The sequence below is a fragment of the Glandiceps talaboti genome, chromosome 4 (assembly GCF_964340395.1).
Source record: "Glandiceps talaboti chromosome 4, keGlaTala1.1, whole genome shotgun sequence".
NCBI lineage: Eukaryota > Metazoa > Hemichordata > Enteropneusta > Spengelidae > Glandiceps > Glandiceps talaboti.
The window spans coordinates 6,079,147-6,106,976 of NC_135552.1; the positions used below are offsets into that span (position 1 = coordinate 6,079,147).

The window sequence follows — 27,830 nt, forward strand, 5'->3', positions numbered from 1 at the left end:
ACATACGAAATGGTCGTTCATATTTATTTATGTTTGTAAATAATAGAATAATTTTTGTAGATACACATTCTCATTCCAGCTCTTAAAGAGACAACCATAATCGCTATGGCTCGTTAGTTTTGTCAGTTACAATGTAGTACGTCTCATATTGAGGAATTGCCAATGGTTTTGTATGGGTCACTGAGTGATAATCAGCATTATGGCTCATTAACTATAGTGAAATATTGAATTGCACAAAATGTTTACTTATGGTGAGAGTGTGATTTTTACCAATCATATATATATATCTACATTATAAACATATATAGTGTCTGTAACTTTAATCAGTTGTACATAGATACTACAGCTCTTCACTTAAAAACCAGCTACGTATACCAAGGTACAATGTAAATATTTATAATTTTGATATACTGTAAATATTTTATACACTGTATTATATTTATATAAATCAAATAAATTGATAATTTTTATTCAACAGATGGTAAATTTGGAGAATAAGACTTTTTATTTAAGCAAATGTACATAGGTAACATTTAATGTCACTGTACAAATACATATACATGCAAACATTATCATAATAGTATACACGTGCATACAAATTACAACAGTGTACATCTTAACATGAATTATTAGTCTTACCTGTTGTTTGATATCATTTCAATACATTTATTATAATCTGAATGTTGGAAACGATACTAACACGGCGAAAATATATGTTGAAAAAAGATGAGGATGCACCCAACCCAATCATCCAATGGTTCTTACCGTAGATTGTGAAACGTGGTCACATAATATGGCTTTGAGGAGTTTTCGTGCTGCATGTAATACCAATATACCAATACAATTGTGAGCTTTATCTCTCTCGGGCATAATTGGAATAATCCACGTAACTTTTTTGAGACTAGTGTAAACGTTAGATACAGCAAATTGTGTTTTTGGTATGGCATCTACCGTATTGACAGTCCACCATGTAGCACAATGTGTTTATATTTTCTGCGCATGCGTGACGAATGTCCAGACTGTAGAGCACGAGTATAAAGTTGGCGTCAGATTCAGATTCGGATCTTAGGCCATCTGACGCTAAAAATATTGTGTTCATAAGATAACGCTACCTGTATCTGAATCTGAATCTGACGCCAACTTTATACTCGTTCGATCGATTAATCACTCAAATTGGTCATTAATATTCATCGGATTATTATTTACCGTGAATTTACGTGGGGTAGGAAGCCATTGAGGCTTTTAAAGACCCCTTACTGTTCTGAGGTGGTTATCAATACAAGGTTTAAAATGATTAACTGATGAATTAGCAATAACCCTTTCTGGTAAACTGTTCCAAATGTCTACGACACGTTGACTGAAAAAATATTTACGAATATCCAATCTGGATCTGTCCTTAAATAATTTCAAACTGTGTCCTCTTGTTGTCGAAGTAGATACGTTGAAAAACACAACTGGCTCAACGAGAGTATGCCCATGGAAAAGTTTATACACTGCCAGCAAATCTGCTCTGATCCGTCTGGTTTCTAAAGTTGTCAGTTTCAATACGCGTAACCTGTCCTCATAATTCAAGCCACCAAGCTGCGGAATCATCCTGGTGAACCGACGCTGCACTTTTTCCAAAAACACAATATCCCTATTCGCATGAGGGGACCACACTGGGGAAGCATAGTCAAGGTGTGGACGAACTAGCGATTTATAGAGTGGCAATAGAATATCCTTCAATTTGCAGGTGAATGTTCTTTTTACCATACCAAGTACTCGATTTGCTTTATTTACCTTCCCTGCGATATACAGTTTCGGTTTCAGTGAGTTGTGAATCAAAACCCCTAGATCTGTTTCAGACTCTACAGATGACAATCTACTACCATTCATGGTGTACGGATAGTTGGGATTATTGTAACCCACATGCATGACCTTACACTTGCTCACGTTGAATAGCATTTGCCAGTCACTAGACCAATCAATTAAGGTTTCCAAGTCTTTCTGTAGCACTTCCGCATCGTCTTCAGATACAAGTTTCAGTATCAGTTCTTGCCATTACCCTGAGGAACATGTCTATGAAATTTCCTTTGAATTGATGCAGCCGTTTTTTCGGAAATGGTGATACAGACACACGCACACACACGCACAGACACACATACTTCATCATTATATTATAACCTTCCTTACGGAAGGTAAAAATACAACATTGTTATACCTAATTTGCATATCACTGAAGGGATCATCATGTTATGAACAATTTGTAATCTAACACCACTAAGAACTTTCCCATCAAATTTCAGACCGATCTGCCCTGTATTTTTTGAGTTTAAGTTTATTGACCCAAATCACACACTGGTGGTGAGATCATTTTGATTTTAACAATTTCCCAACTAATCATCCAATTGCAAAGTAATACACCCATCAAATATCATGGCAATCCGCCCAGCAGTGTTTGACTTTAAGTTGTTCACAAACACAGACAGGCAGAAAGACAGACAAACATTTTGCCATGCCTATAGCACTACTGAACCATCAGTTCAGTTGTAAAAATGCTACAATATCAAAAACGAAATCCCTACGCACAGTATCAGCCAAATCAACCTCTTGAAAGCCATGTAGAATACACTTCCATTATGCTATTGGAGTGGTATCCACTATATATACGAACTCAATCAATTTCCTGTATAGGTACACGGTATCCAGTAGAGTATTGCACATTGAATTGTGCTGGAATACATTGAAATCCTGCCGGACTCTGTCATTGTATTCCGATGTTCCATCTTCACTGGAATAGTGTCTTTATTCTACATTGATTCTGGTAGTCTCCATTATGTACTGTGAAGAATTTGTTGATACGATGTAGTACGTTTGCTATGCAGTTGAGAACGTGCCAAACTCGTGATATTTAGTTCTAGTCCCAGCTCATGCAGTACATTTGTATTTTAATCATTAACGTAACGTTAACTTTATATAACCCATACCGAAAACGACATGTGTCAAGCAGTATACAACAATTATCTTACGTGTTCACAAACAGATTATGGAGATCGAATCTATTCCGCAATTTTCTCTCAGTCTCAGATTTCAATGGACAGGCGAAAATTAATTAACACTTATCACTGTCATAGATGTCAAATAGAATCCCCATTACTACATAAACTTACGTTACCTACCCTCTAATGGGCAGTGTGTTTAATTCACATGTAGCACGTTGATTGTATGATTCATAGCATTATGACAGGTGGCCTACCTAAAATATAGATGATACATGGATGTACCCACACAATACGCAGAAAACACAGTCAATACCTATACTAAGTCAGAACAGCTGAAAATGGCGTCATTTTGTTGACCTTTGGCCTAATTATATTTAAATATCCAAAACCTTTGACAAAATATTTGTAATTGACTGACTATTCATAATATACAGTGTGTAACATGTAAATATGACTTTTAAGTAACTTTGACATGGTTTTATAGGCAGTAAGTATTAAGCCTACCAAAACATGTGTTTACCCATAGCAATACATGGTATTTCGGTTTTGTCGCGATATAACAAAATGCCCAGGGGTACGCGAGTGGCACCCGTCCGATATACTAACAGGACACCTTTCTGAGGTTTGCTGATCAACATGTTTCCAAAATTGAATATCATCTTTGTTCAACAAGTCGGAGGCAAGGGCATTTCAAATATAAAAAAACTGAAAGTACTTTCTCAAATAAGTAACACAACAAAATAATCCTTTTCTTTACCCAACTCCGAAAACTTTTATGGCCTCCTTTACGTCGGAACCCAAGGTGAACTTAGTGAATTCTCCTTGTCATTATCATTATAATGGAAATCGAAGTTTGGATTTTGATGTCGAAGGTACAGCTATGTTTACAAATTCAGGACCATTCTTTCCATATCAAATTGTCGCTTCAAAATGAATTAAGGAATAACGCTAGTGTCAGTGCATGAGATAATTATATCAAACAACATTTTAACCAAAGATAACGTCGAACACAATTGAAAGTGGATCTTCAAAGAGTGGATTTAAACTGCGTACCTGGTTTATTAGTTTTTTAGAGCCATCAAATATTCCAAAAAGAGATCTGGCGGTTTATCAGTAAATGTTTTATTGTAAGGAACAAGATGTAAATGAGATCGACCGCATCTTCGGAGTTAACGCATGCAGCAAAGCAGGCGACCTCACGTTGAATGACTTTTTCCGTCCTTTTTTTGAGTTTCACTCTGACATTATTGCGACTTGCTATCTTTAAATGAAGGAGACTTTCAAGACTACTGTTAATCGCGGAAAATGCACAGTGCATGTGCGCACTTCTTTTGAACTTTAAATTTCCCACACAAAGAATTTTAATTTGCTGCAAAAAGTTAAAAAATTTTAACTGGACACATTTTTATCCAGCGTACAATAGAGATATAAGATACATATTAGCGAGGAGTCAGTGTACAGTCACTTTTGACTTTAGTCAATTTAAATCGCGTGTGCTAGGAATCTTCACGTAAATAACGATTTTGATAACATCGCTATGTATTCAAAAAGTAGCTTTTTTCCTTTCTTATTTCCATAATCGTAGAGGGGCAGCTGCCCCCCCCCCCGCCCACAGGCTACGGTACTGTAGGCAACCATGTTTACACAAATACTGAAACCCTGACTAATGTTGATGTTACAGATTAATATATCTGACTGTATAGTCCTACAAATCATGATTTTTCCTTCTCACACGATTTTGAACAACGTAATTTTCTGTGTATTGACAATAGCTGAAGATAACGGGTTTTGAATGTGGCCTTGCTACGTTGCGGTAAGAGATTTGCGCACCGGGCAAGGGGATATTTCGACATTCATATAGTACCACTTCGTTCCGTGATTTTTACTTATCGTGGCTTGTAAAGATTTGGTGGAAATGCTATTTTAGCCCGCAATGCCACACGTTTGCCCGTCGCGTCAGTGATCACTTTTAATCGCCCTTTTGTTATCCCGAATTGACACCTTGTATTCAATGAAATGACTTTGCCGGCGACAACACAGTAGTGATGTAGGCAACCATGTTTACACAAATACTGAAACCCTGACTAATGTTGATGTTACAGATTAATATATCTGACTGTATAGTCCTACAAATCATGATTTTTCCTTCTCACACGATTTTGAACAACGTAATTTTCTGTGTATTGACAATAGCTGAAGATAACGGGTTTTGAATGTGGCCTTGCTACGTTGCGGTAAGAGATTTGCGCACCGGGCAAGGGGATATTTCGACATTCATATAGTACCACTTCGTTCCGTGATTTTTACTTATCGTGGCTTGTAAAGATTTGGTGGAAATGCTATTTTAGCCCGCAATGCCACACGTTTGCCCGTCGCGTCAGTGATCACTTTTAATCGCCCTTTTGTTAATGTTATCCCGATTGACACCTTGTATTCAATGAAATGACTTTGCCGGCGACAACACAGTAGTGATAATCTCATGAATATTCCAAGGACGGGCAGGGGCGGTTTTGGACACCATCGATAGCAGTCTGCTGATTGGCTAAGAATGGGGTGATGGCCTATGACATGAAGTATATTTGTCGATACGATGTCGAATTAATTTAATTTGCATATAAAGGAGTCACTACGAACATCAGGTTCAGAGACCACCCTTTAGTTATCTTATCTTCTAGGATAGAGCATATATTGATATATTTGTACTAGCTGAATTAGTGTGATACTTTAATAGTACGTGTCTCTGCTGTGAAATGTGGTTCACCGGTTTTGGCGGAATGACAATGACACACGTTTCAGTTTTCAAATTTCTCTTATTATGGATGTCACTGGTACATACATCGTCATGCAGCAAACTTCTGATACTCCCAGGTTATCCACTAGGGAGCCACTACATGATAATGTCAAATGTAGGGCAAACGATGGTTGATAGAGGACACAACGCCACCATGCTCGTCAATCATGGAATGAGTGTAATACAAGCGAAGCAAATCGAGTCTGACCACTCAAAATTTTCGTTTATGAAGTACCAGGGCAGTTTTACTGATGAATATATTAAGGAAGCACTTAGGATATTAACTGGCGGTTCCTTGAATGGAACAACTACCATGTGGGATATACTGGGTATCGTCCAAAGATTGTCAAGTGATTGTGATATGCTTCTACAGGACGACGACATGTTCAAGCAATTAAGATCAGCAAAATATGACATTATAATAGCCAATAGCGTCAACATGTGTCATATTCTGATTGTTCAAAAGCTAGGCCTGCCATTTGTGTCTTTTTCAACACAGCGGTTTTACCCAATGATGGATAGTTCACTCCATCATATTCCATCCTATCCATCCTATGTTACAGCTATGTATTCAGGTCTACCTGACAAGATGAACTTTTTACAGCGGCTTAAAAACCTTCAACACTATGTGGTGTCTTACTTCCTTTTCAAATTCTTGCTTTTGGCGCCATACGAGAACTTAAAAGCCAAATATGATATCAGACCGGATGCAACGTTACATGAACTGCTACAAACTTCTGAAGTGGCTCTGTATTGTTCTGATTTCGCCCTTGAGTTCCCGCGTCCCTTGATGCCAAGCATTAAGTACATCGGTGGGCTTCTTGCAAAGCCAGCATCTACACTTGATAAGGTAAAAATCTCTCTTCATCTCGATTTCTTTAAGTATTTTGTTTACTAAGCTTGATAACAATATTCAAAATGTATGTTTAACCACTATGCACTCTTCGAAGTGTAGTACTTGCAAAAGGCTTTGTGCACAAACGAATCCATGCTGTCAGTTTACAAAGAATGTATGTATAATATCAAATAGTTGTGAAGTTTTATTCTTTACCAAAATTATGAAATAATTCTTTAACTACTAATTATTTTGGAGGTGGCTACTTCATAATGCGTTGGTTTTAATTAAAAAATAAAAACGCCCAATTATTGGTGCGATCCTAACACTTGTACTGATATAATGTAGTGCCTTCACACAAATATACTGTGGTGGTAATTGTTTGGGAAATAACCAATACTTTTAAATCATTCAATGTAGTAGCAATGGTGAGATTAATTTATTTAAACCATTGATTCTGGAATGTCCCTTTTAGCATTTGAACCATGTTTTTGAAATACAGAGGTAAATTGTTTTAACACAGGTCTGTGACCTCGCAAGTACTCACTGTGATTAACCATGGCAGTAAAACTATTTTTTGTTAGTGATGTAGACATGCACATACATTGTAGGGTACACTGTTGCTTGTATACGACAGATTGAAGTAAACATTCATCTACGTGGCAGTGACCGTTGGGGCAGTTGTCCCACATGGGCAATTGTCCTGGGAGTTGGAGGAAGGTGTTGTCCGTGACGTACAGGGTGTAATATGCTCGTCAATTTGTGTTCCTTTTTAATGTATGATTATAATCTGTAATGTTAATGACTTCAAAATGTCAACTTTCAATTTCAAACTATTCTAACCTTTGAGTGATCATGGCTATATGAGAATTATCAGGTTAACTAGACTGAATGGAAAAAATATATGTGTTGTATATTTTATGAATTGACCAAATTTGACCTCCATTGACCCATACAGTTGTGTAAACAGATCTAGTCCACCGACCAACCCTCCAGCTCATGTACTAAAGGGTTTGTCGTGAAGGAATGTTAACTTGTTGACGTTTACAATTTGTGTAATTTAAAGATTTGTGGATTCGTTGTTTGCATGCTAAAGTTCAGTGCTACAATGATTCTGACATGACTCATGTGACTTACAGTCTTTGAATTACGTCATGATTGACGTTTGTTTCAGCACGTGACATAGGTAATCTTTTAAACAATCATAGTTCTTCTCAACCTTATCGTGAAAGGGGTGCTATTAACGACTTGGGCTCTCGCGCTAAAAGTTCTGAATTTTTTTAAGGAACGTTCTCTTGTAAGGCTGTTGAGTTGTGTTCGACGGTGATTACAAGTTTGTAATCACCTAACGAGTTATCAAAAAATATTCGTTAGCTGATTACAAACTTTTGTTTACTAAGCTTGATAACAATATTCAAAATGTATGTTTAACCCCTATGCACTCTTCGAAGTGTAGTACTTGCAAAAGGCTTTGTGCACAAACGAATCCATGCTGTCAGTTTACAAAGAATGTATGTATAATATCAAATAGTTGTGAAGTTTTATTCTTTACCAAAACTATGAAATAATTCTTTAACTACTAATTATTTTGGAGGTGGCTACTTCATAATGCGTTGGTTTTAATTAAAAAATATAAACGCCCAATTATTGGTGCGATCCTAACACTTGTACTGATATAATGTAGTGCCTTCACACAAATATACTGTGGTGGTAATTGTTTGGGAAATAACCAATACTTTTAAATCATTCAATGTAGTAGCAATGGTGAGATTAATTTATTTAAACCATTGATTCTGGAATGTCCCTTTTAGCATTTGAACCATGTTTTTGAAATACAGAGGTAAATTGTTTTAACACAGGTCTGTGACCTCGCAAGTACTCACTGTGATTAACCATGGCAGTAAAACTAGTTTTTTGTTAGTGATGTAGACATGCACATACATTGTAGGGTACACTGTTGCTTGTATACGACAGATTGAAGTAAACATTCATCTACGTGACAGTGACCGTTGGGGCAGTTGTCCCACATGGGCAATTGTCCTGGGAGTTGGAGGAAGGTGTTGTCCCGATGCTGTAGACAGGCTGCCACAGTCATTAAATTAACTTATTCTGCAAATTTAGCAAAAGAATTCAATACATCTCAATTCCGGTATTTTTAAGAGACGATGGCCACTGATAAAAGAAAATGTGTGTATATATGTCACGGTGCCAGCTTTGTTCAACAAGTCGGAGGCAAGGGCATTTCAAATATAAAAAAACTGAAAGTACTTTCTCAAATAAGTAACACAACAAAATAATCCTTTTCTTTACCCAACTCCGAAAACTTTCATGGCCTCCTTTACGTCGGAACCCAAGGTGAACTTAGTGAATTCTCCTTGTCATTATCATTATAATGGAAATCGAAGTTTGGATTTTGATGTCGAAGGTACAGCTATGTTTACAAATTCAGGACCATTCTTTCCATATCAAATTGTCGCTTCAAAATGAATTAAGGAATAACGCTAGTGTCAGTGCATGAGATAATTATATCAAACAACATTTTAACCAAAGATAACGTCGAACACAATTGAAAGTGGATCTTCAAAGAGTGGATCTTAAACTGCGTACCTGGTTTATTAGTTTTTTAGAGCCATCAAATATTCCAAAAAGAGATCTGGCGGTTTATCAGTAAATGTTTTATTGTAAGGAACAAGATGTAAATGAGATCGACCGCATCTTCGGAGTTAACGCATGCAGCAAAGCAGGCGACCTCACGTTGAATGACTTTTTCCGTCCTTTTTTTGAGTTTCACTCTGACATTATTGCGACTTGCTATCTTTAAATGAAGGAGACTTTCAAGACTACTGTTAATCGCGGAAAATGCACAGTGCATGTGCGCACTTCTTTTGAACTTTAAATTTCCCACACAAAGAATTTTAATTTGCTGCAAAAAGTTAAAAAAATTTAACTGGACACATTTTTATCCAGCGTACAATAGAGATATAAGATACATATTAGCGAGGAGTCAGTGTACAGTCACTTTTGACTTTAGTCAATTTAAATCGCGTGTGCTAGGAATCTTCACGTAAATAACGATTTTGATAACATCGCTATGTATTCAAAAAGTAGCTTTTTTCCTTTCTTATTTCCATAATCGTAGAGGGGCAGCTGCCCCCCCCCCCCGCCCACAGGCTACGGTACTGTAGGCAACCATGTTTACACAAATACTGAAACCCTGACTAATGTTGATGTTACAGATTAATATATCTGACTGTATAGTCCTACAAATCATGATTTTTCCTTCTCACACGATTTTGAACAACGTAATTTTCTGTGTATTGACAATAGCTGAAGATAACGGGTTTTGAATGTGGCCTTGCTACGTTGCGGTAAGAGATTTGCGCACCGGGCAAGGGGATATTTCGACATTCATATAGTACCACTTCGTTCCGTGATTTTTACTTATCGTGGCTTGTAAAGATTTGGTGGAAATGCTATTTTAGCCCGCAATGCCACACGTTTGCCCGTCGCGTCAGTGATCACTTTTAATCGCCCTTTTGTTATCCCGATTGACACCTTGTATTCAATGAAATGACTTTGCCGGCGACAACACAGTAGTGATAATCTCATGAATATTCCAAGGGCGGGCAGGGGCGGTTTTGGACACCATCGATAGCAGTCTGCTGATTGGCTAAGAATGGGGTGATGGCCTATGACATGAAGTATATTTGTCGATACGACGTCGAATTAATTTAATTTGCATATAAAGGAGTCACTACGAACATCAGGTTCAGAGACCACCCTTTAGTTATCTTATCTTCTAGGATAGAGCATATATTGATATATTTGTACTAGCTGAATTAGTGTGATACTTTAATAGTACGTGTCTCTGCTGTGAAATGTGGTTCACCGGTTTTGGCGGAATGACAATGACACACGTTTCAGTTTTCAAATTTCTCTTATTATGGATGTCACTGGTACATACATCGTCATGCAGCAAACTTCTGATACTCCCAGGTTATCCACTAGGGAGCCACTACATGATAATGTCAAATGTAGGGCAAACGATGGTTGATAGAGGACACAACGCCACCATGCTCGTCAATCATGGAATGAGTGTAATACAAGCGAAGCAAATCGAGTCTGACCACTCAAAATTTTCGTTTATGAAGTACCAGGGCAGTTTTACTGATGAATATATTAAGGAAGCACTTAGGATATTAACTGGCGGTTCCTTGAATGGAACAACTACCATGTGGGATATACTGGGTATCGTCCAAAGATTGTCAAGTGACTGTGATATGCTTCTACAGGACGACGACATGTTCAAGCAATTAAGATCAGCAAAATATGACATTATAATAGCCAATAGCGTCAACATGTGTCATATTCTGATTGTTCAAAGGCTAGGCCTGCCATTTGTGTCTTTTTCAACACAGCGGTTTTACCCAATGATGGATAGTTCACTCCATCATATTCCATCCTATGTTACAGCTATGTATTCAGGTCTACCTGACAAGATGAACTTTTTACAGCGGCTTAAAAACCTTCAACACTATGTGGTGTCTTACTTCCTTTTCAAATTCTTGCTTTTGGCGCCATACGAGAACTTAAAAGCCAAATATGATATCAGACCGGATGCAACGTTACATGAACTGCTACAAACTTCTGAAGTGGCTCTGTATTGTTCTGATTTCGCCCTTGAGTTCCCGCGTCCCTTGATGCCAAGCATTAAGTACATCGGTGGGCTTCTTGCAAAGCCAGCATCTACACTTGATAAGGTAAAAATCTCTCTTCATCTCGATTTCTTTAAGTATTTTGTTTACTAAGCTTGATAACAATATTCAAAATGTATGTTTAACCCCTATGCACTCTTCGAAGTGTAGTACTTGCAAAAGGCTTTGTGCACAAACGAATCCATGCTGTCAGTTTACAAAGAATGTATGTATATATAATATCAAATAGTTGTGAAGTTTTATTCTTTACCAAAACTATGAAATAATTCTTTAACTACTAATTATTTTGGAGGTGGCTACTTCATAATGCGTTGGTTTTAATTAAAAAATATAAACGCCCAATTATTGGTGCGATCCTAACACTTGTACTGATATAATGTAGTGCCTTCACACAAATATACTGTGGTGGTAATTGTTTGGGAAATAACCAATACTTTTAAATCATTCAATGTAGTAGCAATGGTGAGATTAATTTATTTAAACCATTGATTCTGGAATGTCCCTTTTAGCATTTGAACCATGTTTTTGAAATACAGAGGTAAATTGTTTTAACACAGGTCTGTGACCTCGCAAGTACTCACTGTGATTAACCATGGCAGTAAAACTAGTTTTTTGTTAGTGATGTAGACATGCACATACATTGTAGGGTACACTGTTGCTTGTATACGACACTGAGATTGAAGTAAACATTCATCTACGTGACAGTGACCGTTGGGGCAGTTGTCCCACATGGGCAATTGTCCTGGGAGTTGGAGGAAGGTGTTGTCCCGATGCTGTAGACAGGCTGCCACAGTCATTAAATTAACTTATTCTGCAAATTTAGCAAAAGAATTCAATACATCTCAATTCCGGTATTTTTAAGAGACGATGGCCACTGATAAAAGAAAATGTGTGTATATATGTCACGGTGCCAGCTGCCAAATCACCTCGTCAAAGTTTGATATTAACTTGTCTATCATTAAATTCTTGTTATAAAGGAGGATGGACATATCATATCAGATAACCTTGACCATAATTGGTACCACCAAGTTCAACTCTGTAAACTTTAGCGAATAGTCGATCGAAATGTTCAGTTTAGTGCCACGTGATGAACACACTGTTTAACCATTATTGCATTGCTCCACAGCTTACATTAAAAATACTGCATGGATAATAATTGTGTTCATTCCACTCACTAGTTCATGATGAAAACAGCTTTAGTACATATTAATTTTTTTTTGTTTTATAATTATATGTACAGTTAATTTATAACATTCCTTTCAGAAATCTTCAAATACTGGGCGAATTTGTGTAATTGAATAGACACCTGTAATGTGTAATATCTGACAATAGCGTTATTATTAAGGGGTCGGTGACTTTTAACTGGGGGAGCGTTCTGATATTGACCACTGGATTTCTCGATCTGACAGGCCTTTCTCCCGCTCCGTATCCAATCACGTACCTAAGCCAAAGTAATTTCTAGAAAAACCAAGTTTTCCAAAATGACTCCTTCCCATAGACACACTCTTAATTGCATACTTTGCCGGGTTTTGTGAAATGTTTCAGTTGCCCAGGACTCATTGAGAATTATCAAGTAGATTAGACGGAGATAAAATGGAGACAGAGATAGGTTTTATCAAATATAGACTTGGCTAATTAGACATAAACATGCCATGTAAACTGTTAGCGATAATGGATTAAGAGTACATCAGGTCTTTCAAGTGGTCTTAGGTATCCAACTAAATGTGTCAATCCGTGACGTACAGGGTGTAATATGCTCGTCAATTTGTGTTCCTTTTTAATGTATGATTATAATCTGTAATGTTAATGACTTCAAAATGTCAACTTTCAATTTCAAACTATTCTAACCTTTGAGTGATCATGGCTATATGAGAATTATCAGGTTAACTGCGAATCCGGGGTTATCAAGTTCTTACGTCCGATAACAAATCAGTTCTAAAATTCAAATCTTCCCCACAGGGTTCTGGTACGCAACCACGAATGTTTTAATGACTTTTATTGATGGGCCAAAGCCTACGCACTTGGGCCCATATTGTTATCTTTATTCTTGTTCTTGTTCTTGTTCTTCTCCTTCTTCTTCTGTTAACTGAAATGGTGCATACTACACGGAGCTTATGCCACTGGCACATTTTATGCATCACCTAGGTATCACCACCTCTTTGAATTGCACTTTTTGCGGAAATAAAGATGAACTTCTTCACATCTTTCTCGAATGTACACGTTTAACGCCTCTTTTCAAACTTGTTCGCAGAATTTGGCATAACCTCGTTGGAAAAGTTGAAAAGAACTTCCACTGGTAGTTTATTCTCGGCCCACCATTCCAAAAAGATTGTATAGATAAAGATACGCATGCACTACTCAGTTACATTTTCACTACCGCTAAAATCACCATTCACATAACGAGAAGAAAAGTCATTTAATAACGAAACCAACGCTTCAAACATTGATGTCATTAAATTCTTCAAATCGCGCTTGAGAAACAGCATATTAAACGAGTATACTCATTATAAAATGTCCACGCGTACTAATGCTTTTGTAAATACCTGGTGTAAAAATGACGCAATCGCTACAATTAAAAATGGGGAGCTTGTCTTCGCGGACATTCTACTGTAAAACATCGATGCTCAACCAAACATCTAAATCACACTGAATTCGACGAACTGTTGTACACTCATGACACACAAGCACACACCCTTAGCAATTGTCTGAGTGTCCTGCACATTACAGTAATATGCAAAAATAAATTGCGCTGGATTCATATAAGCAACCTGATGAATATAACCAAATCAGCTGTTAACTGAAAATTTGAATAACACTAACAGTTTTCCAGTGCAGGTCACTCGCTATTGCTGCCTTGACCAGATAAAGCTCTGGGCATCGTACTCCTCACGAGACTGTGCCGTCATGTTGGGATTTGTTCGCTCCCCTGCCATTGGCCCCACCTTTGAATTAATCCTACTTGTCACTACAGTCAGCCTAATGGTAGGCAGGGTCACACAGACGTACCACTCTGTTTACATACGAAGTTAAATTCAAAGTTGCTGGTAAAATTGGCGTTAAACGGTTGATTTGAAGTTTGAAGGAGCCAAGTGGGTGGTGGGTACGGCAGGGAGTTCCCTCCCTCCCTGGAGATTTTTGAAATTCAAGGACTAAACAGTTCAATTTCCTATCTACTGTTATTTCAACATGTCAAGGTGATAACAATACCCTCTCTGATCCATCGAAATTTGAATTTCGAAAACTAACATCGAGAAAAATCTCCAAGATTATTATTGCATGCCATACCATTTACAATTATTTTATCATGCCTATTTCCACTGATGACGTCGTCGTTTCCAACCTGTTACAAACTCAAAGCATAGCGTAAGGTTGGAGAGAAACAAGTTCAACGTCTATGCTCAAACTAAATTTCATTGGAAGCCATTCATAAGAAGTGGGTAAACATGAAATTGTGTTATCACCTGAAGCGGAGTAGAAAAAAGGTGAACAGTAGGTCTGACAAATGGTTATAGCTGTGAGAATGAATGTATATCATCTTAATTGAATCTCTTTCTTTAATTAGGAATTTGGTGATTACGTTGAATCAGCTGAACATGGAATTGTTGTATTTGCATTGGGATCTGTGGCAAACTTGGCATCTAGCATGGACGTGGCTGAAATGTTTGTGAGAGCATTCGCAAGACTTTCCCAGAAAGTTATTATGCGATATGATGGTCCTCCCCCACCTGGAGTTGGATCAAATACCAAGCTTGCAAAGTGGTTGCCTCAAAATGATCTATTAGGTATGATTGAAAGAATTGATTTTCTTAGACAACAAGTACCAAGTTGATAATCATATATTTGAAATATAAATGACATGATGTCCATGGAACCTTCAAAAAGGCTTTCGAGTAAACCTTCGTGTTCATTTCCATACACTTGATGTTCTGTTTCGTCTTTAATTGCTTTTTATCATAATGGCAAATGTAATAATTATGATTTCGTGATATTGATTGAGGTCTAATTAAACGAAATGGCTGACGCTAAATTTACTTAATCGTAGATGATAGAGATGAAGTATCTCTCTGGTAATTTCTAATTCTACAGGACACCCCAAAACGAAAGCCTTCATAGGACATGGTGGTATGAATGGGGTATATGAAGCCATTTATCATGGTGTTCCTATGGTAGGAATGCCCATATATGGTGATAATTACGATAACCTGGCACGACTAGTTGATAAAGGGATGTGTGTTACATTAGATGTCAAGACATTATCACAGGATAAGATTTATAATGCAGTGTCAACTATAATACAGGACAAAAGGTAATACATAATTTGATTCATATCCGACGTTTTGTAAAACCTTTTATACTCTGGTATATATTTCAATATCTTGGTAATTTTGACGAATAAATTCCCATGTAATGCGAGAATCCTGTCCATTGTAAAAGAGATTGAATGATCTGATTTGAAGTTACATTTCATTATGTTTATTTTAAGCTACATTACATGAGGTTATTGCAATTAGCTGTGTGTATGTTGCAACTGGATGTAATATACCATAAACCTGCACAAGCTACAACTGACACATTTTCTCAACAAATAACGAAAGTTACATTGACTAGAAATTGGTCAATCCTTGTTAAAAGACAATGTATTTGTTATTTAGCGGTCAATATTATTAACACAACTGACCTGATAGGATACAGTAGTAGTATAGGCATTGAAAAGTGTGTGTGAAACAACTTAAAGTCAAAAGCCGCTGGACAGGTTGCAATGCTGTTTGGCGGGTGTCTAGTTGGAAAATTGTTCTCATCAAAACGATGTTACCACTGGTGTGTGATTTGTGTCAAGAAATGTGATTTTGGTCAAAAAGTTTAAACTCAAAAACTACTGGGCAGATTGGTCTGAAAATTGGTGGGAGAGTTGTTACACCTGTGTAGATTGGGTATTGTTCATGACATGATGATCCCTGATATACAAATATGGGATACAATGTGTCGTTTTGGTCCAAAATCTGTAATTCCAAACGTACTTGGCTGTCTTGGCTGAAATTTCACAGAGATGCTTCTGGGTATGTGCAGATCAAGTCATATTAATTACATGGTGATCCCATTTGTGATATGCACATTAGCCCTAAAAACTCATGATTTTTGTGGTGAAATATCTCAGGAGCAGTAGGAGTGTACATTTATGGGGTACTTAACATAATGTAACAAATGTATGTGAATTGCTCTCGAATCAATCTTACCTTGATGGTGCTTGGAAATATGCTCTGCCTAATATTGAACTCCAGGTTGGTTCAATGTATCTAGCTTGTCTGGCTGTCTTATAGATGATGCAAGTAATTTTGGTATTGAATATAACTTCTCAAACTGCTGGGGATGAAATTTGCTTATGATTCTAAAAGTGTTAGTCTGCAAATTGTGAGTGTGTCATACTTACTTAATTGGCCCTAGCAACCATGACCCCGCCCTTAGCAACAGTCACATGATAGTGTTTCTTTTTTACAATTATAACAACAGGCTAGGGTAGTCACTTTAAAATATCTAAATGCCCTTAGTAACAAGACCACACCCATAGCAAATGTTAAACAATGGCGTATAATGCCAAAATAACACAGGTGAAACTGGGAGGTAAATGAATAAGCATTGTAAAATTGTATGTACATATGTCTAGCAACAAGACCACGCCCATAGCAACATTGAATGATGATGTACATTGCAGATATAACACCATGGATGGCTAGGCATGGAGGAAATTATACCAAAAATGTATGGAAATATTAGCAAAAACCAAATAATCTTTATAGAAATTAAAGTGTATGGTCAACAGTTATGCTACAACGCCATTGTGTGTTTATTTTTAATGTTTGTGTAGTGGGAAGTGTAAATCTTGCGCGAAAGCTCGGTTTTGAATTTGTGACCAAGTAAATACAACACTAGTTGTGTGTAACCAGAGTGTTATTTTTCAATCAGACAACCACAATGTATTCCTTGTTAATAAACCAATAATTAGACACAAATTGATCAATGGACGATATTATCTATGAGTAGTACAGAAATAGGTTGATATCGTTACCAACATCGAGAGGGTTATTTTGGTTAGGCACCCAAAATCAATTTTGTTTAATTCATCGTGTACACTGCTACTAAATTACGACATTAAAATATTGTGCCTAATGAAACATTTAAAAGAAATAGCACCTATGGTGGTGTTATGCCACAACTGTAACATTTGTTAAATTCCAAAACAAATGTTTATCAACATGCCAATCCATATTTGATACCATTCAATATGCACTATTATTTGATTGTTGCTATTGGCTTGTTGCTATTGGTCTTGTTGCTAGGCATATCTGCAAGCTTATTTGAATGTTATTTACTTGCTTGTCCAACAAAGTTATCTTCCTAAATTATACATGCATTTGGTTGTTGGTAGGGGCGTGATCTTGTTGCTAGACATATTTAAATATTGTGTTTTGTATGTTTATTCACTTGCCTACCATTTCTGTTTACATTACTTTAGCAAAATGAAACATCATTTGGCTGTTGTTATGGGCGTGGTCTTGTTGCTAGGCGGATATGTATATTTTATTTTCAACAATACCCTAACTAGAGACTGAAATCAACATTTCTACCAAATATCAAATTAATCTTGCCAGTGGTTTGTGACTTTAAGTCGCTCACAGCTAGACAGACAGACAGACAGACAGAGACAGACAGACAGACAGACAGACAGACAGACAGACAGACAGACAGACATGCAGACAGGCAGACAATACATTATATCAGGGATATTGCCTCATGAGCATGTATGAGCCTAGCAGGAATAAATACAGTTCAGGTGTGCTAAAATAGTGTGTTCAAGAAATCTCTAACATGTTACCCTTGGCACCATTGACAAGAAGGTGAACCCCAATACGGCCATTTAGACCTTAGTGTGAATTATCCGATAATAGATTTAACGATTTCATGACATCAATAAAAGTATGTAACTTGCACTTGGGCTTAGTCAAGTTAGCCCAGTAGATTTTGATAATTCGTGTGCTCGAGATATATGTCATCCACTCGATCGAGATAATAAGACATATCTTGAGTGCATGAGATATTTTCTCGTTATCTTGAGAAACTATCTCGACATCTTGATATAATTGTTTTTCTTTCGGAAACCGAAAAGTTATCTATTTATCTCAAGATATTTGTATGTATCTCAAGATGTATGTATGTATGTATGTATGTATGTATGTATGTATGTATGTATGTATGTATGTATGTGTGTATATATGTATGTATGTATGTATGAATGTATGTATGTATGTATGTATGTATGTATGTGTGTATGTATGTATGTATGCCACTGGCTTAACTGTGATATGCGATTTACATGTACTAATTTATAACCTGCTACTCATTCTACTTGTTTGCCAGTTTGAACCACCGTTTTCACTGGCTTTCGTAGACTTGTTTTGTAGTGTCAACATAGAGTTTTGAACAAAGTCAACGAAAGCTGGTGAAAACAGTCGTACAAATTGGCCTTCAGTGAACGTGAATGCCTCGTTATGGCAGTTTATATAACGAGAAAGTATCTCGAGATAGCTTCTCGTGACAACGAGAAAATATGTTGTGCATTCGAGATAATATCTCTTGCGCTTGAGATAATATCTCGACTGCTCGACATATTATCTCGAGCACATGACATTATCTTGAGAGCACGACATATCTCGAGAGAACAACATATTATTGCGAGATAATGACATTATCTTGAGTGAACAACATATTATCTCAAGCGCACAGAATATTTTTATTTTGTTGCTTTTGTAGACAACACTAGCAGGCTTTCATACTGAGCAGTACGAGTAACATCACTATATTTCAGAACAGTCTGTCAAGTTTTGGAAGTGTTGATTTTTACCAAAAAACCCCCCACATGTTCCCAGTATGACTTTAACAAATTGATAAGCAAAAACATTACTAGAGATGTATTCACCAAATTTCAGACTAATCTGTTCAATACCTGTTGAGTTTAAGTTTTAACCAAAAATAACATGTTTTGACACAAAACCCATATATCTAATGCGATCATTTTAATTTGAACATTTGTTCATCTGCACACCGTAAGTAATGTCCCCCACCAAATGCCAAGGCAATCAGTCTGGCAGTTTAGACTTTAATTCGTTTACATCCACAGATCGACACACACACACACACACACACACACACACGCACGCACGCACACATACACACACATCCACAAGCATACATACATACATACATACATACATACATACATACATACATACATACAAACACACACACACATACACACATACATACATACATACATACACACACACATATACATACATACATACATACATACATACATACATAGATGCATATGGCACACTGACCTATCAGTTGTGATAATAAACACTTCCGGTGCAGCTAGTGTAGATTTTATACTGCAATCAAAAGAATAAATGATCTAATTTCACCTTTCACTTGTTCTTATTTTAGCTACAAAGAGAATGCGATGAGACTATCTGCAATTCATAGAGATTCACCAATGACGCCCTCCGAGACAGCCGCCTTCTGGATTGAACATGTTATGAAACATGGTGGACAACATCTCCGTCCTGCTTCCTTTCAACTCAACACATTCCAGTATTTTCTTTTAGATGTTATGTTAGTTTTATTACTTACCTTTGGAGTGATGTTCTATGTTTTAAAGAAATTGTTAGGACTATGTTGTCAAATTTGTTGTAGAAATGTAGCGAAGGAAAAATCTGAATAATTAGTTATTTCTCATCATCAGTTGATAAATATGATTTGATAATGAGAAATATGGTATTTCATATACTCGTGAATTGTATTTGATTGTACACATTTATTTAGAAATTAGTTTATTAAATGAGTTTTTAGCATCTGTTATGTGTTGAATTCTATATATGCTTTTAGCCATAGTGACTGGTCAATGCATTTTTGTGACTAATTTAACACCGTCGATATTGATATTATGATGGGTGCATGGTTAGCGTGAACCTGCAGAAAAACATGATGTAGCAAAAATGTACAGACTATTAGTGTGTGGTGTATTCATATAAACTGTACATTATTTTAAATATTTTTATGTATGTATGTATGTATGTGTGTATGTATGTATGTATGTATGTATGTATGTATGTATGTGTACATTCAGATGTAGCAAATACCATACACGACGAATCACCACTGACCAACTGTCTGAGGCTGGTGCTCCAAATCACTTATTGACAATGAAGACCAATTCAAGGTACTTCTCCCCAACCAGCCAACTTCCAGAAGGGTGATATGTACTGCAAACGCCGATTGAGAAGAGTGCAACACCTGGCTAATGAATTTTGGGATCGATGGAGGAAAGAGTTTCTCCATACATTACAACCACGGCCAACGTGGAGTGCATCCAAATACAATCTGCAAGTAGGTGATATAGTCATCGTCAAGGAACACAACATACCATGTAGTCTTTGACGCCTGGGTAGAGCGACTGATATTTATCCTGGAGAAGATGGTTTGGTACGGAGGGTACAACTTGCATACCACTGCTATTTCGGTAATTGAGAGACCAATCCACAAACTCGTACTACTTATTGCCACTGACAGGGATATGTAATAATTGCGATCATTAGACTAAACACTAATTGCTACCTAAGTTCACATGTATTGTTATTTTTTTAGTTACAGAGATATGCATTTACAGAGAGGTGTAACTGCTGATATTATCGAGTCCAGTAAGAATTAACTACAGCACCTTCTAGTCTCTAGTTCTGTTCATTCGTTATCAGTAGAGTAAACCACGTTGTAAATAACAATAAAAGCCATCTTGATCAGTTGTCCAGCTTCGCGACATCTTCACCCCAAATGTAGGTATATATTTATTATTGACTTTATTGATACTAGCGATCGTTGAACATTATCACTGTGGTTACTGATAACCAAGATTAATTTTCAAGTGATACAACGGATTTCACAACTGTTATTTGTAGTAAGTAGAATCCATGTGTTTAGTTTACAGTTTACCTAGAGGAGAATAAAATTCGTGAAGTAAACTAAAAGTAGCTCTGGCATCATTGTGAGTAAACAAATAAGGATAGAGGCCGCAATGGTATGTATGAATGAATGAATGAATGAGTGAGTGAGTGAGTGAGTGAGTGAGTGAGTGAGTGAGTGAGTGAGTGAGTGAGTGCGTGCGTGCGTGCGTGCGTGGGTGGGTGGGTGGGTGGGTGAGTGAGTGAGTGAGTGAGTGAGTGAGTGAGTGAGTGAATGAAAATGAATAAAACTGCGTATCCTTCATTTCTAGTTTCTCTAAACGAATAACACAGAAGAGAAATTCATTGGATATCTGTTTTTTCTGCTTTATTTTGATCCTATTAGTGCAGAAGAAGACGCAAGTATTTCGTTGGTTTATTGACCGTCGACTTGATTGTCACCAAATGAAACCAAATAATATACCCCTATATTCACACCCGTTCTCATGTTACGAGAGGTTTGATGCACGGTAAGTGTATATATACAATGCCTCTATGAACTATCATTGGGCAAGAATGTCGCTTTGTCGTAAAGGTTAATATTTGTATGTGTGTATGTGTGTGTTTAGAGATATTTGTCAGGGTAACCTACCTCGCCCCTGTATCCTTGTGAAAGAATATTCATTGGAAACGTTGATTGAATGCATTTATCAGGACTGTTTTAGTCATTACTTTTAGCGCTCTTTTGAATAAATATGTAGGTATTCAGTCCATAGTTGTCTTCGGTAGCTACGTACGGAGAACTATCCCGTATACAAATAGTCGTTTGCATTTCTCATACTGTGCTAGTAATCAGCTTGACTGTTGAGAACTATTTGAATATATAAATATTTTTCAGTATTTCTAAAACCATTTTTGCATGCGGTGCCTATCGACTCACAATGTTGGACAGATGGCAAGTATGTTGGTTCCCGTTCAAAATTAAGATCGAATCCATAATTCCAAAGTAGAACTACAGTTGGTGCCGGTCTCAGATTGGAACTAGGACTGATCTAAGACTAGAGATGGGACTGGTCTCAGAGTGGGACTTGTCTAGTTTATTGTTATTTAGAAGTAATCACTGGTAGAACTACGGGAGGAAAGGGAGGGGATCAAGAGGGGGCACGATGCAAGCTATCGCAAATAATGCTTCAGATGAAACTATTTCGACAAGGAAAGCTGTTCAGCTGATTAAGCGGTTTTATTTTTACTTTCATTGTTACATTTTCTAAACATATACATATATCTTTTGAAATCTCTAAATATTCCTTTACCTTCAGTGCAGCTTTAAGTGTGAATATCGCATGTTAAATGGTTGTGCTGTTTTCAAGATCGAAATCCAATATTCATGAATTTCCCTAATAAAGCTTAAACTTAAAAAGTGCAATTCAATCTGTCTTAGGCAAAAAAAAAGTGTTTTTTTTTCAAATAACATGACTTCAGAAATAGGGTTGGTATGCTGGAATTTGGTTTTATTTTCTTTGTTTTTTAAATAGAAATTGTTTCGACCCTAAGACAACATAATCCTTCGTCATGATAGTTTAATGCGGTGTAAAAGAAGTAAATACAGACAAATTGTGTGAAGTAGATTGAACACAACACATTGTATATACAGACTGACTGTACTTCAGACTCTAAATACAACTTAGATATCAAACGAACTAGTTTCTCTAGGTCTAGAATGGGATTTAAAAAAAGTAATGACCAACCCACTTTGGCAAGAATATTTACAAATGCGTTCTCACGATTTTCCATTTTTGAACAAACTAATTTTTAAATTTACATAGAATTGGAATACAGTTTAGCAATTCTCACTATTTTCACCCCTAGTTGAATGTAAAAATATTTTAGGATAACACAAGGGTCAGTGATGTTATCGGAAACAAACAATTTCTTGCCGTAAGAATTTCAAAGATTCTGTAATAACCCATTCACACGCGATTTTATCTTTTGCTCGCAATTAAATAGCTATGTGAAATACTGAATGTTAAGCAATTTTATGTCAACTTTGTTTTACGAACTGTAACAGGCATATACACTTGTTGACTACTTCCAGAATACACATGATTGTTTCATAATATAGTAGAAAGAACTCCTTATTAATATTTCAGTAACAGCGATTTTATGTTACTGCGGTGTGTGATGGTTGTAATTGATGACGGGAATATCTTTGCATGTCAAAGCTATTGCCTACGTCTGCTATCAAAGTTCTTAGAACTATTATAAAAGATGCGAACAAATTGATGTCCCTCGATGATAAGTCAGTCGATCCCTTAGCAGTCAAGTTTATCACAACTGTTGAAATCATTTGTGCAACAAGTGTTCCAAGGAAAGAAAACCAAACCTCAACGTATCATCACGCTTTAACTCGAGTTCACGGATTCTACGGAAATCATCTTGACCGATTCTGAAACAAGAAAGACACGAAAAATGTTAGTATTATGCAGATATAACGGGTAGATTTTTGCATTTCTCCATAACCATGGCGACTTACTGATCTATATACTCCAGTATTTATGATATCAAGTATGTATCACATGCTTTGAGAAAGCCCGCAAGGAGAACTTTTTTAAATTGTAGAACAGCTCCGTTCTTTTGGAACATTGTAATACTCGACCTACATTCATAATCAGCACATTGATACAACATACATTGGGTTGAATTTTGACGCCATACGAATTCTTTGATTCACTGATTTGGTACGAAGGTGAAGTGAATAAAATCAATGACTTTATAACAAACATATAGCGGAGTTGAGTAAGGAAGCAATTAACAAGCAAGTAAGTGAGTCAGTCAGTCAGTGAGTCAGTCAGTGAGTCAGTCAGTCAGTCAGTCAGTCAGTAAGTAAGTAAGTAAGTAAGTAAGTAAGTAAGTAAGTAAGTAGACAGTGAGGAAGGAGGGCGGGATAGATAGATAGACAGACAGACAGACAGACAGACAGACAGACAGACAGACAGACAGACAGACAGACAGACAGACAGACAGATAGATAGATAGATAGATAGATAGATAGATAGATAGATAGATAGATAGATAGATAGATAGATAGATAGATAGATAGATAGATAGATAGATAGATATGGCCATGGGTTATGATTGAAAATATAGCATTAATATGCCTCTGTTTTAAACTTACAGGTTAGCTCCCCAGTAGTCTTGCTGTTTTCCGGCTTCGGTAAGGATCCACATGGTTTGGATAATCTCATCTGGTTCGCAGAAGTATTCACCTGTCCAGCTAGTTTGGGATTCTCCATTTCTCCAGGACACAGTAAACCCTATTGTGCTGCCGCTAGGGTCTGTGAATCCATGAATTGGTTGCGTCTCAGCTCCTGTGGTAGTAAATATTAGTGGTAGTATATCCCGAAAATAGAATTTTGGAATCCTGTCAACATGTCCTCAATGCCGGTTCTCGAAGAAAGGCATCAAGACAATATTCTGCAGATTGCACAAATTATCACTACTTCATTTCTCTTAAAGAAACGCAATGTGATTATAGAAAATCTTTCGCGGTTATAAAAACCTAAAAATATACATCGTTTTCACAAAAAAGTAAGAACGGTCTTTTACCTGGGTGGCCAACAGAAGTGTTGTAATAACCGGACAACGAACCGTCTTGTGCCACTATCAATTTCATGATTGACCCAAGTTCATTCTTCCAGTAACCAGCCACTGAACAAGTAGGGTCTTCGCGATTCAAGGCTGCAAAAGAGTGTCATTACAGTTACTAATTGTTTAGTACTTACATACGTAAATAATTGTAAAGAAAGCATTCATCCACTACATTATAACGACGAACGGAAGTATTAAATAAACATGGAGATGGAGTTGAATGTGAAGTTGAAAAAAAAAATTATAAACGTTTGCAGCTACACAACAAGTTTTAAACATAATGGTAATGTCATATGTTAAAGTAACTGTTGCACTTTTAACGTCATGTAAGGAAACGGTAATTTATTTTTTTAAACAACCTCACGTTTCATGTCCACGTTTCCCATCCATACCAATGACAAGATAAGAATTACTTCTGTCTTCCACAAGCCGCTGAAAATGATGAGTAGATAAATTAGCGTGATGAAGACGCTAAAGAGTGTATCTTTATGCAAAGTTGTTGAATTCATTTCGTTAATTGTGTATTGCTTTGATTGTCTTTGGGACACGGTGAACAAATACATACATACATACATACATACATACATACATACATACATACATACATACATACATACATAAGCAAACACACACATACATACATACATACATACATACATACATACATACATACATACATACATACATACACACATGCATACATACATACATACATACATACATACATACATACATACATACATACAAATAAACCCCCCCCCCCCCCACACACACACACCTATTCATTTACAAATACATATAAACATATACAAATCAAATGCCTACCTCTTGCATGCAACTTCGGGTCCAGCCATTTTGTCCTATTTATATATTTGGAGGATGACCTGTAGATAGACGGGCAAAGATACATATTAACATTACTCAGAGTAAATAAGTGAGTCAAACACCAAAAGGAAAGCTGCTGTGCTAGTCCGTTGTTTGGTGGGCTGAGATTCCTATCAACATGCAAGCTATATACATTTGTATTTATGTTTACATAGGTGACCCTGCATTTTTTTTCATCGTGTGATAGAAAGTCAGGTCGCAAGACGCAAAATGTCATTAAAATCAAACACAAAAGCTATTGGAGAACCACACATTAAAGAAGAATGGATTGTTCTTCTTCTAAATTTGCATGTTAGGCACCATCAGCTACATTTTTTGTTTGCCGTCTGCTTGCGGGTAGGTTGGTCGGTATTTTTATTCGAAACAAACACATCCGTTTTCCTGAACATTTCCGCGAAAGGGTATATATTTTATACTATGGAAAGACCGTTCAAATATCTTCAGAATAACTACACATATATCTAAATAGTTGTTACAGACAAACAAACTTTGGACTTTGACATTTACATTTCAACTGAGTGTAGTAGCATGATTTAGGTACAAATAGAAAATGGATCCACATAAAAGTGAATTTCACCACAGACAAGTAAGACTTACGATTTCACATAACACGTTAGCATTTCGTGGTGTGTTTTCCGTGTTTATTTTTTTTTTTGCCTGTCTCCCTGGTAGGCTTTGGGGAAATTCAAGGATGACAAACAAATTGATGGAGCCTTACATAGAATGTAGAACAACTAGTAGATCAACGAGGCAGTCATACTTAATTCTATGTTTCTCATTATTTCTTCAATCTGGTGAAGTAATGAAAAATGACGCCCGCTACGGCAGGATTAGAAAGAAATCACAACGTCACTGATTGTACGATGGCTATCCCACAAGGAAATTATCGAAATTTGGTAACTCTAAAAAAAAAAAGTGTTTCGGAGTTTCCCTCACACTTTAATTCTCATTTCTAAGTCATTCAGAATGTTAAAGTACAATATTTGAAATGAAAGTATCACCAACGTACATCTACGTACGTTTTTAAATATAGTTTTCTTTTATTTTTAACAAACGGCCAACCAATTATTTTTAGGATGTTACTGTAAGAAACATGGAAATAAGTAGGGGCGCCCTCGCTGATGATTTGACAATAAATAATAGAACGATATGACACAAAGTAAGGAATATTCCTAGGGTATTTTAGGGACTTCTGAAAATTCGCCGTTACCTAATAGCTTATTGAGAAAAATTCTGACCTAGTTGTTAGGACATTCATACACCCTCCCTTCCAATCATACATGGGGATAAGTCCAATTATGTTGTAAATCGAAGTATAATACTCGAAGAGAACCGAATCGATCAGCAGCTTGCAGTCTGTAAGGTACACCGTGACGGGGCTCCCTCACACATCGACCAACCCCATCAAGAGGCCGGTGGGGGCGAAACGTCACGACGTATCTCACAGTCTAGACAGCTTGCAAATGACTTGGTTTTACAAAGCTCACGTAAACGTTTGTATCGCATGATATGTATATGTATTTACTTACCGACTATAATGAATTTCAAGAAATTTGGAATGCCTGCAACTACCCTCGTTTTTTAAAAAAAAAACACCACAGCAGTGACTTGGTTGTACGCTCTGACTGAATATTGCGACTCAACTTGCTACTATTTATATCAATTTGGAAACGTACCACGTGTTTGCTCAAGGACATAGAATCACTATCCGGAAACCGGGGTTTATGGTATTCGGCGAAACGAAAAGAAACGAAACGAAACGAAAAATCATGTTAGGGCATATGCAACTATTATTGATTTTTATTCGTAGATCTTTATAAAATGTAGTTAGAGTAAACGTTCTGTGAGGTATGTCATATTGATAATATCATGCTTCTATTATGGCTCTTGAATGGATTTGTAGATTAACGAATATCTCTCAAGTCTGTACCAATATTGAGAAAAGTTCTACTCGCACACCAGCGTAAATGAATTACATACACT

The 27,830-nt window shown here is 36.7% G+C and overlaps 2 protein-coding genes across 4 annotated transcripts; one reads left to right on the top strand and one right to left on the bottom strand.

The window, feature by feature from the left end:
* The first annotated feature begins 5,899 nt into the window (after positions 1–5,899).
* On the top strand, positions 5,900–22,664 carry LOC144433762 (2-hydroxyacylsphingosine 1-beta-galactosyltransferase-like). The gene is made up of 9 exons (XM_078122125.1): positions 5,900–6,622; positions 9,935–9,975; positions 10,467–11,367; positions 14,885–15,104; positions 15,409–15,628; positions 19,825–19,992; positions 21,025–21,077; positions 21,721–21,844; positions 22,634–22,664. Exons 1-9 carry the CDS (start codon positions 5,900–5,902, stop codon positions 22,662–22,664), a joined length of 2,481 nt encoding a protein of 826 aa, XP_077978251.1.
* On the bottom strand, positions 22,536–27,497 carry LOC144433731 (avidin-related protein 4/5-like). 3 transcript variants are annotated; one of them, XM_078122086.1, is made up of 6 exons: positions 27,377–27,497; positions 25,788–25,846; positions 25,327–25,394; positions 24,921–25,052; positions 24,490–24,682; positions 22,536–23,760 (listed from the first exon to the last, which is right to left on the bottom strand). In XM_078122086.1, exons 2-6 carry the CDS (start codon positions 25,814–25,816, stop codon positions 23,658–23,660), a joined length of 525 nt encoding a protein of 174 aa, XP_077978212.1. In that variant the 5' UTR covers positions 25,817–25,846; positions 27,377–27,497; the 3' UTR covers positions 22,536–23,657. The 3 variants fall into 3 exon arrangements, with proteins under 3 accessions (XP_077978212.1, XP_077978213.1, XP_077978214.1); XM_078122087.1 differs by lacking the exon at positions 27,377–27,497 and adding an exon at positions 26,445–26,463; XM_078122088.1 differs by lacking the exons at positions 25,327–25,394; positions 27,377–27,497 and adding an exon at positions 26,445–26,482.
* Between the last annotated feature and the right edge of the window lie 333 nt (positions 27,498–27,830).